The sequence below is a fragment of the Drosophila miranda genome, chromosome XR, assembly GCF_003369915.1.
Source record: "Drosophila miranda strain MSH22 chromosome XR, D.miranda_PacBio2.1, whole genome shotgun sequence".
NCBI lineage: Eukaryota > Metazoa > Arthropoda > Insecta > Diptera > Drosophilidae > Drosophila > Drosophila miranda.
This window is the reverse complement of record NC_046674.1, coordinates 3,635,970-3,652,201: the sequence shown is the minus strand read 5'-3', so window position 1 is coordinate 3,652,201 and position 16,232 is coordinate 3,635,970. Positions and strand designations below refer to the sequence as shown.

At 46.1% G+C, this 16,232-nt stretch overlaps 2 protein-coding genes across 4 annotated transcripts; one reads left to right on the top strand and one right to left on the bottom strand.

The window, feature by feature from the left end:
- The first annotated feature begins 1,358 nt into the window (after positions 1-1,358).
- Positions 1,359-12,894, top strand: LOC108151673 (neurotactin). 3 transcript variants are annotated; one of them, XM_017280413.2, is made up of 3 exons: positions 1,359-1,853; positions 9,694-10,354; positions 10,417-12,894. In XM_017280413.2, the coding sequence occupies exons 2-3, from the start codon at positions 9,760-9,762 to the stop codon at positions 12,357-12,359; spliced, it is 2,538 nt and encodes an 845-aa protein (XP_017135902.1). In that variant the 5' UTR covers positions 1,359-1,853; positions 9,694-9,759; the 3' UTR covers positions 12,360-12,894. The 3 variants fall into 3 exon arrangements, with proteins under 3 accessions (XP_017135902.1, XP_017135903.1, XP_017135901.1); XM_017280414.2 differs by lacking the exon at positions 1,359-1,853 and adding an exon at positions 9,487-9,606 and having other exon boundaries at positions 10,420-12,894; XM_017280412.2 differs by lacking the exon at positions 1,359-1,853 and adding an exon at positions 9,487-9,606.
- Positions 12,702-16,043, bottom strand: LOC108151674 (E3 ubiquitin-protein ligase RFWD3). Its single transcript, XM_017280415.2, has 2 exons — positions 14,301-16,043; positions 12,702-14,233 (listed from the first exon to the last, which is right to left on the bottom strand). Exons 1-2 carry the CDS (start codon positions 15,775-15,777, stop codon positions 13,677-13,679), a joined length of 2,034 nt encoding a protein of 677 aa, XP_017135904.1. The 5' UTR covers positions 15,778-16,043; the 3' UTR covers positions 12,702-13,676.
- Positions 16,044-16,232: the final 189 nt, after the last annotated feature.

Here is a 16,232-nt window from a genome sequence, read left to right as displayed (position 1 = left end):
GAAAGTTGTTGACATGTGGGTACACGATGGGTGGGGAAAGAAGAGAGGAAGGGATGAAGTGGGAGAGGAACTATTAATCCATTCCCAGCACGTGTCGTCATGGGGCTTATGGCTTTAATCATTTTATGATACGAAAAACGGAGGATCGCTATGAAAATGTCTCCAAAGAGGGGTCCAAATGAGTTCTACTATTGGATATATAGCTTATGCTTCCCCGATCTTTAGTTTGGGAGTTATAACAGATATGAAGATTTGGTATTTTTCGTATATTTTGAGAATCTTTCATAGAACATCTGTAGTAAATCGCATTTGTTACGCATCAACATTTCTATTCTCTCTAAGTTGACGTGAAAAATCATCATAGTCTTGTTTCCAAAAAGTTGTTTTTCTCAGGGGTAGTGAACCCTAACACCCCCCTACCCCACTATCCCCGAAAAAGGGTTGCGTTTGTAAGTAATGACGCATCAGCGCCTGGAGTTTCGACGATCCGATCTGACAGATGTTTCCACAAAAGAAACCGTAAATACTGCGCCTCAAAATCCTTTGGCACTTGCCATTTCAGAGGTCCTGCTGCTAACCCCCCTCCCGAAAGCCATACCCTGTAAAATCACTATCCCTACCTATAGCCGGTTTTCGCTTCCCCCACTCCCTTCATCCTCGTTCTGTCTCCTTATTCCTTTTTGAGCGGTTCCAAACACTCACAAAAAAAACAGCATAAACGCAATAGACGCGACGCTATTTTGCATGTACTGTACACTGAAACATAGCCCTCTCTCTCGCATGCACAATCAGAAGAGAGGGAAAACAGAGAGCGAGAGCGCCTGCTGCTTTCCAGCTGCATGAAATGGAGCGACAATCAACCCTTGAATGCCTGAATGCCAGAGCGTCACAGCTGTGACCAAAATAATAGCACTCACAAATACACAATTCGAAAAAAACAATTAATTATTCATTTCTGTTGTGTGTCCAATGCTAAAGTTTAAGCCTCAGTCTTTTTCATTTTACAAGTTATGTTGATATATAGCTCCAAAATCAGTATTTAGTTATTTTAAGCACAGACCACAGTTTAAATTTTCTGAGCTATTATTTTGATCGCAACTGTATGCCGGCAATGTTGCTACCTGCATATATGCAAGCCGCTTCCAGCAGAGTGACAATCGGAAAGCAAAGAGAGCGAGAGCGATTGCGAGAAATGTTGCTCTCTCTGTGGTTGTTGCTTGTGCAGAAAATGTTGCTAGAAAACGACATGCATACAGGGTATAATACGAGGTAGAGCTTCGCAACATGCCCTGCCAACGCTAGCAACATTCGAATTGAGCAACACCAGGCATCACGAAGAAAACACCACGAGAGCGCGACTTTACTTTACTTTACCGTTTGAATCGCGACCGTTCGCACGCTCTTTCCTTTGACTCTGTCCTCGGCGGTTCTTCCTCCGATTCTTTGCTCCTTTTGGAAGGGAGAGAGAGAGAGAAAATTGCGATAAAAACAAAAACCAGAAACAGACAAATCAAATCAAAAGAAAAAAAAAACAAAATCAAAATCAAAACCAGATATCAAAAAGGGAAACAATTATTTTTTCTGCGTTCATCAAAATAAAAAAGTGCAAACAAACGAAAATTCTAGTGCAAAAAGATATCAAAAGAAAGAGATAACCACTAAAATAAAAATATACAACAAATCTGTGTAAGCCAGTTATACACACCTTAAAGCGTCCTGCAGGAAGGACTTCGTACACGTTTCACTCGGATCGACTACCTTCGGATTATTCCTCAACAGCAGCCGAAGTACCGGCAACAACAAACAACAAGAACTGAAAAAAAAAATATCCATTTGCGGGAATTGAAAAACAAGTAAGAATCAAACAATTGCGGTAGAAATTTAAGGAGTGTGCGAGTAAAAGGGACAACAGAAGACAAAAGGAATATACAAGTAGGGGAACAAAGAAAAGGAACGGGAAACCAAGGGAAATACTAGTTACGTTTGAGAGAAAAATGCGTGGAATATGCTAGACTAGACGTCACGAAAATACCCTTTTGAGCAACATTTTTGCGAAGAGAGCCGAAGATGGATATCCTACTCTTGAGCTTAGGGAAGTAAGGTAATGGAAATCATTCGAGAGTTCGTTTGAAGGTCCCACAAAAGTTTTATTTGGGTATTATTATTTAGTTAACAAGATTTAGTATTCGGTTGAATTGATTTCCTAAAATATAAAGCTAGTCATTCTAATCCCCCACAATCCATTAATTGCCTATCGAAAACATTCACCCCACCCAAATAATTTCTCTGGCTACAAGATTTCTTACTTTGCTTCGATTCTAAGCTCTTAATAAGATTAATGGCGCCTCTCCATGATTCTATGGAATATAATCCCCCCAGAACACACACCCATCATCATCGTCATCGTCATCGTCATCGTCATGGTGGCTCTTGGGGTCTAATGGCTCGTGTCAAATGATTTTATAGAAGATTCAACTCCATCTGCAACTCCATTTCCATCCTTTTCTCCCGGAGAAAAACATTAACATTTAACATAAATCAAAGGCGTGACAAATCCTTTTGAACATTTTCATAAACAATAATGTGTCTGCTAATCCTCAAATGCCATCCAGAGAGACAGTTTTCAATCCATCAACATTTCGGAGGGGAACCAAAAATAGAGGAGCTCGGGAGAATAAATCCCTAAACAGAGAGAGAGAGATGGTGCCATAAACAAATGAGAGAGGAAATGAATGAAATTGGGGATAAAGAAACTATAATTCAATAATTAATGAATAGGTGATGGCAATTAACGAGAGGAAAAGATCACAAATGAAAGATCCCCCAATAGAAAGTTGCCTTCGCAGCTGCTGCTCTACCAAAAACAAAAAAAAGGGGATCTGCTCTAAGAAAACGACTTCCGGGGAATCGTTGAAGTATAAACCCAAGAAAACATCAACAAAAACCAAAGAAAACCCAAGGAAATTTTAAGAAGAAGACATCTGTTGGAGTGTGAGAAATGAAGGAAAGTGAAGATTTCCAAGCTGACGCAACATTTGCATTCGAAAAGAGATTTATTGAGGGAACAACTCCACTCCCCCCCCTCCCCCCAAATCCAATGCCCAACTTCCTTCATTGTTTTGCCAAGTTTTCAAAAGACAAAAGCCGCCCGCCCCGCCAGGGAATGGGGCACGGGGCACGATGATGATGAGTGTGCCACAGTTTCTCATTTTCTTTTGCTTTACAATTCAATTGGAAACATTTCTTATGTAATGGGCGGAGTTTTTGGGGCGTTAGGGCGTGTGTGTTGACGGCTTTCACTCGAAAAGTAAACAACAACAGCAATTAAGGGGAAAAGATAGCAAAGGAAATGAAGAAAATTGAAGACAATCCAAACAACATATTCAACACTTTTTCCCTCCGCCCGCCTTTTTCAAGATAAACAACAACAGTTCTTGGGGTTTCAATGGTAGTTCACGGTCAAACGTTTGAGAATTTCCTCAACTTTCAACTGTAAATCCATCAGCAATCATGAGTGGAAAAGAGAATATCCTCCACTCGAGAGCTGCTGACAATTGACTAATGAGAGGATTACATGTGGAACCCTAGACGGTGAGGGGTGCAGAATAGGAGAAGGAGAAGGAGCATCATAAATAATTTGTTGACAATTTCAATTGCCTTCCACGAGAATTCCAGGCATTTTTATCTTGAAAGAAATCTTTGCTTATCTATGTCCCTCCTTCTCGGGACAGGGGGAAAGGGAACTGCGCAATAAAATGGGAATGACAGCAAAGAAAGGACAAAAAACATGGACTGTTGTAGTCGACTGACGGTTACCCTTTACCACGATTCCGAATTACCGAATATGATGATATTTGGTAGATCAGTGGACATGATTATACTAAATCGGAACTTAAAGAATGCCAAAAGATATGATCGAAGTGCATGGAACAAATCTGCTGTCTATAGATCCCATTATCTACGCCATCACCTGGCCAGATCTACTCGTTTGTTGAACGAAAATATAGATATATTGATCTCCATGAATCAGGCATACTCTTTGCAATCTATGATACCGGAGGTAAACAAACGAGAGATGAGATGAACGCGATTCAAGGTTATTCTCTCTCCCTTTGCACACTGTTCCCATTCTTTTGTTGTTGTTGCTCTGCACTCTCTCGAGTGTAATAACAAATTCATAAAAATTTCCTTATTTTGAAGTGGTGTTCTCCCTCTCTCCGCCTCTATCAGAAACCAACACCACAAGAGAGCCCTGGCGCCTTCCGGGAGGGGAGATCCTTTGAGGTTTGTTGTGTATGTGTGCGTTTGTGTGGAACACACTCGTTTACCAATTTCCGCTCACTACCTGCTCTCTGCTCCCCTCTCCTCTGTGGCCTCTGGAGATTATCATCCATCAAAAAGGAAGAAAAAGAGAGAGGAGAGCACGTGCACAGCCAACCTTTTGGGGTTTTGCGGTTTCTAGTTTCTGTGTTTCTCGTCATAGCTTATGCTTGGTTGAACTTCGCGCCCCTTCCCGCGTGGCACACGTGTCCGGGGTATTCATTAATCATCCCACTTTTGATTGGAATTGCGTCTTCCCCCCACCCCCCTCTATAAATTGCCATGAAATTAACAAACTTGAAAGAAATAAGCATAATAAATTGTTAGATCAAAATATTTTCAAGTTAATTTCAAGAGTTGGCCCTTGCGGGCTCTCGTTTCCAGAGCTCCAGAGTTTCAAGGTACATGTAGCCATGCAGGTGAGGCGTTTCAGCCAGTGGGAGAGCTTTCTGGCAAAGCCTCACCTGCATGGCCATCGCTCTGCCGCTCTTTTGGATGGCGTCTGGCTGACAAATTGACTTCGTTAGAGAGAGGATTTCCCCTCTGCTCTGCCGCTCTGCTGGAGGGATATTTGTGGAGCAAATTGAAAAATTATGTCTGTTGCCCGAGGATATTGAATCAAAAACACTGATTGGTGGAGCACCAGCACTTGGGGGCGTAGGAGCAGGAGCCGGAGCAGGGGCAGCCACCTGAGTAGGAGCCTGGAAATAGCATTTTCCGTTGATTGCTGTTATTGTTGTTGCGGTGGCGGTGGCAGTGGCGGTGACGGTGGCGGCTGTCTAGACAAATTTCCTCGTTTGTCTGTAATTATAAATGAGTGTTCGTTGGTTCATTCGTTATCATTGAAATCTTAATGTCCGGGACTCTGACGCGACGAGTGTCCAGCAGTTGTTCCAATATCCTGTTTAATTGAGCATAAAAAGCACCCACACACGCACATGTGCATAATAAGAATAATAGTAGTAGTAGTGTAAAAGTGAGTGTTTTTTATTGTGCCTCTCTGCCACTCACCTATCAATCAGTATAGCCCTCTCCCTCACTCTCTCTATGGCGACACCTTAATGCCGGCACACACGCACATACGAAGGGCGGCAAGCGCCATCTGGTGGTTTGGTCGCAAGTCAAAAAAAAGCAACAGAAAGGAGAGAGAGCGTGTGGGAGTGTGAGTGGGAGCGACATATACGAGGAGTGATCTGTGTGTGTGGGAGTGTGTGCGGGGGTGTGAGAAGGATAGGTGAGGGCGATTGATCGAATAGAAAGAGTAAAGTGGCAGCAGGAGCAAAAACAAGAACAGTAATAAATAATAATAGCAGGACGCAGGTCTGTTCCTTCCCCTACACATTTCCCCTTCTTCCATGCCATTGCCGCCCCCTCCTTTTTTTCGTTTCATGCTTCGCTGCCATTAGTTTGTTGGCGAGTGGGAGAGGGAGGGATAGACACACACAAACACAAGCACGCACACACACACAGGTTGCGTCTTGGATGACAGTTAGCACTGAAAACTCGTGTAGCAGTTGTCGCTTTCTCACTCACAGCAGGGGGGCTTATCGCCTGGAACACTCCCCCTCCTCCCTCTATACGTGAAACAATAGAATAAATGGCCAAAAGCAATTGCATTTTTATGCATTTCAAAGTGGTTCCTGACATGTCCGCAAGATATGGGAGAGATATTCCACGAGAATTTATGTATTTGTTGCGCCTAAGCTACGGGGATCTACATGGGCTTACGGGCGGTGGGTGGTGGCTGTCAACAAAAGGGGGGAAAATCGTTCGGCGCTAGTGCAACAGTGGGACAAAAACTGAAACAAAAGGAGATTGAAAATAAATATTTTAGCATTAAATATTTAAAAATACTAGCAAGAAAGTGGTTTCCAGCACTACCCGTATGTTCCACTTTTCTACCACAGTTGCCCACTGTAAATGCTCTTTAAGCGTATCCCCGCCGCAATTTGTGGTCAATTTTTTATGTTTTAACGGTAATTTCTTGAACAAAAAAAAGATATTAAATTTTGGAAAACGCTGTGGGGTGCAGAGAGAGAGTGGAAATGCGAAGGACATGGAATTGTAAGTCAAAGAAGGGAAGGGAAATTGCATGTCAAACGCAAGTTTCGAATTTGATTTAATTTACGAGCCAAGACAAATTACGGCTACAGTCACCAGACCCCGGCCCAGGCCCGGACCCCTTCGCTTCGCTTGTCGGTCACATATGCCACATAGAACGAGAGAGAGAGAGAGAGACAGGGAGAGAGGAAATGTGGGGTGGGGCTATGGGGCTATGGGGGAGTGCGTGTCAACAGGGAACGCTTTTCTTTTGTACCGCTTTTTCGCCGCTTTTCATTGCCCTTCCGGGCGCGTCCAAATTTGTGTTTTGTTTGTTTGACCCCCGCCGGTGGACACGCCACAAACGAGTCTCATTCGCGGCCACAAACGATTCTCATTCTCAGCTAATTAACAAAAGGATGATTAGGCGTTGATCTACATCGTTGTCGCTCTCTCTAAATATCTAGCTTTTTATGGAATGTCTGGACCTATAGAAAAAGATATCTTTCTCCCTCTCTATCTCTCTCTTTAGTTTATTAATACATATGTACATTCTTTTTGCAATTATCAAAGTGAGAATGAAGCTGGGATCACACTCTAACAGTGCGTTGCAAAAGTATGAAAACACTCGAAATATAAATATGTATGAATTCTAGGGACTAAAGTTTCGCCTAGAAAAGATTATTCAATGGAACCCAACAATCCGATTAAAGATAGATAGATCCGATTAGCGCACAGCTTAATGGAGGTTTCCGGTTTAGAGGGAGTTCCATATCTCTCCATTGAGTCCTCAAGGACTTGGCTTTATTTTTTTTTTTTTGTAGTTTTTCCCCTTTTAAATCCAGGGGAGAACTTTTAAGAAGGCTTGCAAGGCCACTAGCCTTGTTCCATTCGTGAATGTTGTGGTTTTGCTGCCCAAATTTCCCATAAGCGAAAGGATACATTCATTTCTAGGGACAACTGGCGATACGGGAACAGCTATGCTATTATTTGTGGTACTAAAGTGCTGTGACGCACTGTGCTAGTGGCATCCAGAAAATACTCGTAGATGCTTGAAGCCTACTCCATTTTCCAGCGAGAACTGTAATTACTTTGACCTGCATTTCTGTTTAGCAGCAGAAGGAGAAGCTAAGGAAGAGAGACGGGCTTATATAGACATACATATGTATGTATGTACGACTTGTGGCCCCATGACTTGTGTCTACACTTCGGGGCCAGAGAATTAGAGAATCGGAGAACCAGACAACACTTATCTGCTCCCCACTCCCATGCTCCTGGGTCGTTAATGCTTTGAAATCCGATTCAATTGGATTTCTGTGTGTTCTGTGTCTCTCGCACTCTTTCATGCCACACACATGTGACACTCTTTTCACTTTCGATACGCAACAGACGACGATGTCTCGATGTCGATGTCGATGTTCGAGGTTTGCTTTCGATTTTCCTTCCACTTTAAGAGAGAGAGGGAGAGAGAGAGAGAGAGAGAGAGCGAAGAACACATAGAAAATATAGTGATAATATTCCAACAGATTATTACACGCAATGCGTTTTGAACTTAAAGTTCAAATTTTAATGGAATTTTGGTTGATTTACATGACAGCAGAGCCAGCAAAGGTCGGGTCGGGACCTGGCATCGTTTTTCCCTCGATGTTTCCCCATTGCATTCCCCCCACGTTCTCCATATCTTTTGTGTCGCCTTCATGCGTGAGGAAAACGGGGAAATAATGAGTGCAGTTGTAGAGTAGATGGGGGACGGGACTGAAGGGAGATTATTGTTTAGTGTGTCATTTGTGGGGCGAATGGTGTTCTAGGAAATTAAATGAAATCCATTGACGGTAGAGAGAACGGAGATCATACCCTTGATTGATAAGCTTTTAATGAGGGATTTGACTGAACGAAAAATCGATGTGCTCGTATTGGTTGTAAAAGATCATTGATCAATGGTTTATACGGGTATTGGAACTTTACCTTTTGAAGGATCATCCTAGCCATTGAAATACATCAAAGTATCACAGATAAATGTTACTTTAAAGAGAAAATGGAGACAATGAAAGTTCGAAATCTATGGGAAATCATAAGAGTGGGTGGGAGAAGGGGATCTGGAAGTGATCTTTTCAGTGATTTCTTTAGATCTTGGAAAATCAATGATCGCCAATCAAGCGAAATCTTCGATATACCTAATTTCTTTTAAAAGGTTCACTGGATCTTTAAAAAACTCCGATTAATGTATAAATTAAGCTATATTTGTACTCTTTAGTTGAAATATAAGTGATACCTTGAGCAAATATCAGTCGCCGTCTCTTCCCTAGACACTTATATGGGAAACCGCAGTGATTTTTCTCTTCAAGGACTCCTTTTTCCCTGTAAAAGTTACCATTTGCCTTTGCTTTTTACCGTATTGCTTCCTAATGTATTCCAAATGATCCTCCCCGAGTCTACGTCTGCAGTCTAATGCCATTCTAACGATCAAATCATTAAAAAAAGAAAAGTCACAATTTCCACGTTTTCGGTATATTTTTATCATAAATTTGTCATGACTTTTGGCCATTCGATTTTGTGAGCTGTGCGACGTGATTTTGCTACTGATGACTGATCCGCTGATCCTCTGACCCGCTGATCCTTCGAGATCCCGCTGCGAAAAGCGGCGTCGGCGGTGTTACCTTTTCTAATGACCAAAATGTCCTTGGTCGGATGCGACGTTGATTTTATAGGTTTTCGCTAATTAAAGAACGTTTTCGTAGAACGTGCAACGTGCAACGTGTGAAAGGCGCACGTACCAAAAGTGGAAAGAAAAATGGAAGAAGTAAAAGGATCTAGGATATGGGACAGGGATCAGACGATCAGCAACCGAATGATAGTCCTGCGCAGCTGTCGCCTCAATAAATTTGCGGTCTTCCCGCCCCAAAAAAAGAAAAAAGCAAAAAAAAAAAAACTCGGCTCAACGGGAATGTTGCAATGGAAATTTGAGCAATTTTCCAGGATTCTACCTGAGCCGAGCCGAGCAGAGCAGAGCAGAAGGTACGTGCTCTTTCCAGGTAGAGAAAATTATTGGAAAAGGAAATGGAAAGGATCGGGATGCGGGAATCGGGACCGGGATCGGCAGGGAGGGTATAAAGACCGCGGGCAGCAGGCAGCGGCATTTCAGAAGCATTTCAGCCAGCGATCGGGATAGATCTTAGATCGTAGATCCCTCAAAATCTCTAAAAATATAAACAAATTCGAAAAGAAACGGCAGCAACTAAGTCAAAGGTTTGTCCTGCCACCAAGGATTGCTGCCGTCGTTTGCTGCCAAAAACGGACTTGCATTAAACATTCTCTCCCTTCCATTTGTTGCAGAATTCTCGCAGAGTTCTCTAAAACGAATCTTGAGAGCCAAAGAACCATCGAAAAACAAAAAACATAATGGGAGAACTCGAGGAGAAGGAAACGCCACCGACAGAGACAACGGCCGCACAGCAGGAGACGCTGGAGGAGCCCAAAGAGACGGACAAGATGCTGGACAGCAAGAAGACCGAGAAGACGCCCAGTCCGCAGTCATCGAAGCCGGCCACCCCCAATGCGGGCAAGAAGTCGCCGGTGGGCGAAAAGACGACTGAAGAGAAGGGACATGAGATCATTGACATTCCCGAGGAGAAGGAGAAGCCACAGCCGACGGAGGGCAGCGGTCCGGCAGAGGAGAAGAAAATCAGCAAGGAAGAGCGCGAGGTGAAGCCCAAGAAGATACCCATCGGTGGCCTCAAGCTGCCGGGTTTCTTTATGAAAAACAAACCCAAGGCAGAGGGCGATGGCGCCGAGGGCGAGCTGCTCGAAAAGGATGCAGAGGACAAGGACAAGGAGGCGACGGCAGTCAATGGAGATGCCGCCGCTGCAGCAGCAGCAGCAGAGCCCAAGCCGCGTCCTGGCCTGGGACAGCGTCTCAGGAGCTTCTTTGTGCGCAAGCCAGGAGCCGAAAAGGAGAAGAAGGCGCTCGTAAATGGAGACGCGGATGCCAAGTCGGGTATGTCATAGATTTTCCTGTTCATTTGTACGAGAACTAACCTGAGATTTCCATTTGCACAGAAGCCACTGCTGAAGCTGCCGCCGCGGAGGACGTAGCAGCCGTGGATCCGCCACCGAAGCGAGGACTCTTGAATGCCATCAAACTTCCGATTGCGAATATGATCCCCAAGCAGCGAAAGAACGGCGACGATGTGGAGATGGGGCTGGGCGGCAAGGCAGGCCTCGCCTCGATGGAGACTCTGGATGATTCGCTCAAGGATCAGGACACGGTGGATCGTGCACCCGTCAAGAATGCCAATGGCACGGATGACATCAAAAGTGAACTGAAGGACGAGAAACTGGCCGCAGAACAGAAGCTCGCCGCCGAAGAGGACGAACGCGATCGTCCCATTTCGCTGTTGCAGCGCCTCCGTGGCTACAAATGCAGCGTGGACGATGCTTTGATTGCCTTCGGCATCCTGTTGTTTGTGCTGCTCCTCGCGGTGATTGGATATGTGCTGACACACGAGACTTTGACCTCTCCCCCGTTACGCGAGGGTCGCTACATTCTCGCCGTAACAGGCTGCGGGCCCGTGGAGGGGGTCAAGGAGGATGGAGCCTTTGCCTTCCGTGGCATACCCTATGCCAAGGCGCCCGTGGATGAACTGCGCTGGAGACCCGCACAGTTGATCGACAGCATCGACGGCTGCTGGAACGACACGCTGCAGACGCACAACAGCAGCGTCGTGTGCACTCAGCGACTGGGCAACGGCACCACTGTGGGGGACGAGGATTGCCTCTTCCTGGATGTGGTGACGCCCCATGTGCGCTACACGAATCCCCTGCCCGTGGTGGTGCTCATTGGCGCCGAGTCCCTGGCGGGGCCATCGCCTGGCATACTGCGTCCCTCGGCCCGCTATTCCCGCTCCCATGACGTGATCTTTGTGCGCCCGAATTTCCGCCTGGGCATCTTTGGATTCCTCGCCTTGGAATCGCTCACGAAAGAGGCGCACCCAAGGACCTCTGGCAACTACGCTCTCACCGATATCATTGCTGTACTCAAGTGGATCCAATTGAATATCGTTAACTTTGGAGGCGATCCCAAGTCCGTGACTCTTTTGGGACATCGTGCGGGCGCCACTCTGGTCTCTGCGCTGGTGAGCTCCCCCAAGCTCAAGGATCTGTACACACGCGCCTGGTCCTCCTCCGGATCGGCCATATTCCCCGGCAAGCCCCTGGCAGAGGCGGAGAAGCTTAATCAGCAGTTGATGGTCACCCTGGATTGCAGCGATGTGGGATGCCTGCGCGATGCCTCCAGCGAGAAACTGTGGGCCGCCACACCCGACACTTGGCTGCACTTCCCCCAGGATCTGCCCCAGCCGCAGGAGATAAACAGCGGCAGCCGTCACGAGTGGTTGGTCCTGGATGGAGATGTGCTGTTCCAGCATCCCTCGGAGTCGTGGAAGCGCGACCAGGCCACCGAGCAGCCGCTGCTGGTCGTGGGAGCCACCGCCCATGAGGCGCACACCGAGAAGCTGCGCGAGCTGCACGCCAACTGGACGAAGGAGGAGGTGCGCGAGTACTTGAACAATTCGCAAATCGGAGCCCTGGGCCTCACCGATGAGGTGATCGAACGCTACAATGCCACGAACTACGCCGCTCTGGTGTCCATCATCACGGACATACGCACCGTTTGCCCGCTACTGACGAATGCCCGCCTCCAGCCGAGCGTACCCTTCTATGTGGTGACCCAGGGCGAGGGCGAGGATCAGCTGGCGACAGTGGATGCCGATGTGCAGGCCATTCTGGGTCGCTATGAGCCCCACACCGTGGAGCAGCGTCGCTATGTGTCGGCCATGCAGCAGCTCTTCTACTACTATGTATCGCACGGCACGGTGCAGTCGTTCGAGCCACGCCGAAGGGTGATCAATGTGGGGCAGGATGCACAGCCGCAGGAGGACTACGAGCATTGCAATTACTGGATTAGCAAGGATATAGTGCCGCGCTATGCGCGCATCGATTGAGGAGGAGCCGATTAAGAAAAACCAAAAGCAGATAAACCCCCCTCCCCCCCCCCCCCCTTCTTTCTCCCAAACCAATTTTTTTTTTTATTTTTTAGACTCTTGTAAATGATGATGTCTACATTTTCTCAAGGGGATTCTCCGCTTTGATCTGAATCTGAATCTGAATCCCTGATGAATGCAGACACCTTCTCCCTCTCCTCCTTCCTGTTAGGAAGGTTAGGTGTAGGAGCTCTATACGTTTTGCATTTAGTTTAGCCCTTAAGTGAATCTAGTGTTTATATCTCTCTCTCTCTCTCGCTATCTCTATCTCTCTACCTCTCTCTGTCGCTACTGTATATTTAGTTGTCTTACAATTTAAGTTACGAAGTTCTTTAAGTATCTTATATATCTCTAACCATATAATACTATACCATATACGAGACGATCGATACACGTATTCTCTGATCTTACACACCCACACACACACACACCCACACACACAAATAACACAACACAAACCATACACAAAATATATTCAAATTATACTTGAAAAGTATAGATCTACACGTCTTTCAACTCAAGAACTAACTCTAGAAATACGGAAAACATTATACTACTGTTCGAATATACAATACAATACGATACGATATTTATGCCAGAAAGATCCGACAACAACAACAACAACAAAATGACCAACGATGAACAACACTTTTTTTGATACCAACTTTATAAGGAAACCCACAACCAATAACCAATGACTCTATGGGAGGGATGTGATGTGGTTTCCATCTCATTTAGATTTAGTTTTCGATACAAAAAACAAAACAAAAAACGATTTAAGGAGGGAATTCTGTTGTAAACATTTTCCTTTTCGAGAGACTGTTCTTCAGAAAGCATCATCATTTTCATCGTTTCATGCATTCTTCAACCTTTTTGGGAGGATATATGTATATCTATATATATGTCTACATATATCTGTAATGAATACTCGTACGAATAAAATAACACAATTTTTTTATAGCTTTATATGTATATTAATCGTATGGAAAAAAAAAAAAAACATTTTATACGAACATCTACAAGCCACACACATTCGCAAATAAAGAAAAGAAAAGTAAACCGAAAATCAATTGAAATCCAGAATCAAAAGAATGACTAAATGCGTGAAATATTACATGGAATTACATCTAGATTTATGTTCTGAGAAATGTGTTAATAAACGCAAGAATTAAGAACTAAAAATACAAAAAATTAAACATTTACTGAAGGAGGATACATTTTCACAGAAAATGATCCATCAATCCACCCTTCTCTATCCATCCATCTATCCATCCTTCTCTATCCCGTGCTATTGAGCTTGTACACGCGACACTTATTGTCGGTCAAGGCGGCCAGATAGGAGCCAATGCTGTTGCTCACGGGACAAAAGTCGTAGATCACCTCATTGACGGGCATCGTTTGGACACGCTCCTCCCGGCGGACGTCGTGCAGCATCAGCTGCCTGTTATTCTGCAGATAGCCAACGATCAGGGTGTTATCCTCGACACCCAGCTGAGTGGGTCGTGTCATGATGGGCGTTGCTGGGGGTCCAAAGATGGTGACTCTCACCCGGAACACCGGGATGTTTTCGATCTTGTCCAGTTGCCCCAGTATGAACCGAGAGTTGGGGGAGCTCGGATTGCTGCGGGCCGAAATGAGCAGAGTGTCCTGCACATGGTCGTACTGCATTGAGAGGAACGGTCCGTCGACATTGAGGCGCGTGGCCTGGACCACTTCGCCGGCCGAAACATACTCGTAGAAGGACAACGCAGAAAGCTGGCAGACGAGGAATCCCCCATAGGGAAAGGTCTTGTTCGGGGGCACAGCCTCGATGTGTATCACAGGACTAAAGTTCTCTAAAAATATAAAGGTACAAAATTCAGTTTTTTCGGATTAGATACATAGTGTTGTAGATGCACCCACCAGTGGCCTGGTATTGGCCGAGAATGCTATCGGGAAAGCGCAGATCATAGATGTAGGCCCCGCCACGGAGATCGCCTCCATACAGATAGTTATCCCGGTCGTTACGATCGAAGCCGCAGGCCCAGAGCGTCTTATCCATTGCTGAGACCATGCACGAGTGCAGCTTGGTGCGTACATCGAACAGCTTGATCTTGGACTCGCGACTGGACACAGCCAGCAGCTGCTTCGAGTCACTGAATGAGATATCCCGCACCAGCATGGCCGTTGTGTAAAGGAAGTGCAGCGGCTGGAAGTTTAAGGGATCGATAAAGCGCACTCCGTAGCCGGGGAACAGGCTCTGGCCACTCTTCTGGCTGGCCATCAGCAGCGAGTGTTTGCCGGAGAAGTGCATCACGCGGCAGCCGGGGTCGCGGGTGATCTCAAAGTTCTTCTCCATGTATAGGCGATGCATGGGCAGCTGCTGGATGGGCCTTTTCTTTGCTGCATCCGACAGAACGGAGAACGCTCCACGGCCGCCAGTTCCTTCGGTCAAAGCGACCAGCTGGTCGTATTTCTTTTTCGTTTGCAACAGCTTATCGCTGGTCACGAAGTGAGCCAGTTTTGCGGCCGACAGCTCTGTGGTCAGGATGTGATTGCGTCGGCGCTCTTCCTCCAGCTGATCCCTGATTTCGGTGTCCACCACTACGATGCGCTTGGCATACAGGTGGCGGATGTCCCTGTATGTGGCCTTTGACTTGCACTGGGGGCACACCTTCACGGACGACTGTCTCTGGCTTTCGGCCAGCCAGCGGCGGATGCATTCCTCTCCAAACAGATGGCCGCAGCGTAAAGAGACCAGTCTATGTTCTCCGCTCATCTCCCACGAGTCCAGGCAAATGGGGCACGTGAGACCATCGTCTTCGTCCACTTGTGGTGGCGCAGGAGCCTTTGTCGGCTCGGGCGTCTTCGTTAGGCTTTTGCCTGCAGCGCATAGACGCTTGCGTTTCTTTGGCGGCGATGGTGTTTCTAGATTTATGATATCTCCCTGTCCTGGGGCTCTTTGCGAGTTGGTCGGCGGACTGGCAGGTTGCGGCTGTGGCTCCGCATCCTCCTCCAGGGCGTTCAGTTCTGCCTCAAGAACTTCCACATCATTTGCAGCATCGTCTGCTGCAGCCGCTTGCTGCGCATCAGTCTCATCATCAGCCTCGCGACGCTCCAACGGCGCCAGGACAGCCAATGCTGACAGTCCTGGATCCATAAGTAATTCGAGTTGTTGCAGTTGCACTGGCAGCCCGCCAACCGTCGCTAGTTCGGGGTACTGTGCGATAAATCTTTGCCAGTTCTGGCGTCGCACAACGGGCTGAAGGGACTCCTGACTTTCCTCCGAATAGGCTTCGGCATCGGCGGTGGCGTCGTCGTCGGCATCGGCATCGGCGGTGGCGTCGTCATCGGTATCCGCCACTTGCTCCCAACTGTCATCACTTTCCTCGTGACTCATAACCGTTGATTATCTTAAATTTCATCAAGAGTTGGCGCAAAAAATTTGATATTTTAAATGTGTTGTAGTTTTTAAGAAATTCTTTTTTATTTCGACAACAGCTAGTGTAGAGCAATGTGCGATATTCCTTGTAATACTATCGATGTTTTTTCTGTCGATGGCTGGTTGTTCAGAATTTCATGCACACTCTAAAAGGGAGTAATTAAAATGCCACCAAAATCACCATGAAGCAAAAGTGATCGCACCAGTCAGGGAGCTGCTAATTGCGATTTGAAATTTTTGTTCATTTTCATTTGAAGTTTAAAATATTTATAAATTACGATGTTCAATAGTGCGATAAGTGTCGCGAACGCCGATAAAATGGGCAGAAAGGTTAGCCCATTGTCGACCAGTATTAAAATACACTCCACAAGAATTATGAATCTTGACGAATTGTATCGCAGCTCAGGTGAAAG

What these genes read in the sequence shown, in the direction of transcription:
- LOC108151673 (XM_017280413.2), top strand. Translation starts at nt 9,760, where the DNA reads ATGGGAGAACTCGAGGAGAAGGAAACGCCACCGACAGAGACAACGGCC. An exon ending in AGACGCGGATGCCAAGTCGG is followed by an intron (nt 10,355 to 10,416) that starts GTATGTCATAGA and finishes CCATTTGCACAG; the next exon opens with AAGCCACTGCTGAAGCTGCC.
- LOC108151674 (XM_017280415.2), bottom strand. Translation starts at nt 15,777, where the DNA reads ATGAGTCACGAGGAAAGTGATGACAGTTGGGAGCAAGTGGCGGATACC. An exon ending in CGGCCAATACCAGGCCACTG is followed by an intron (nt 14,234 to 14,300) that starts GTGGGTGCATCT and finishes TTATATTTTTAG; the next exon opens with AGAACTTTAGTCCTGTGATA.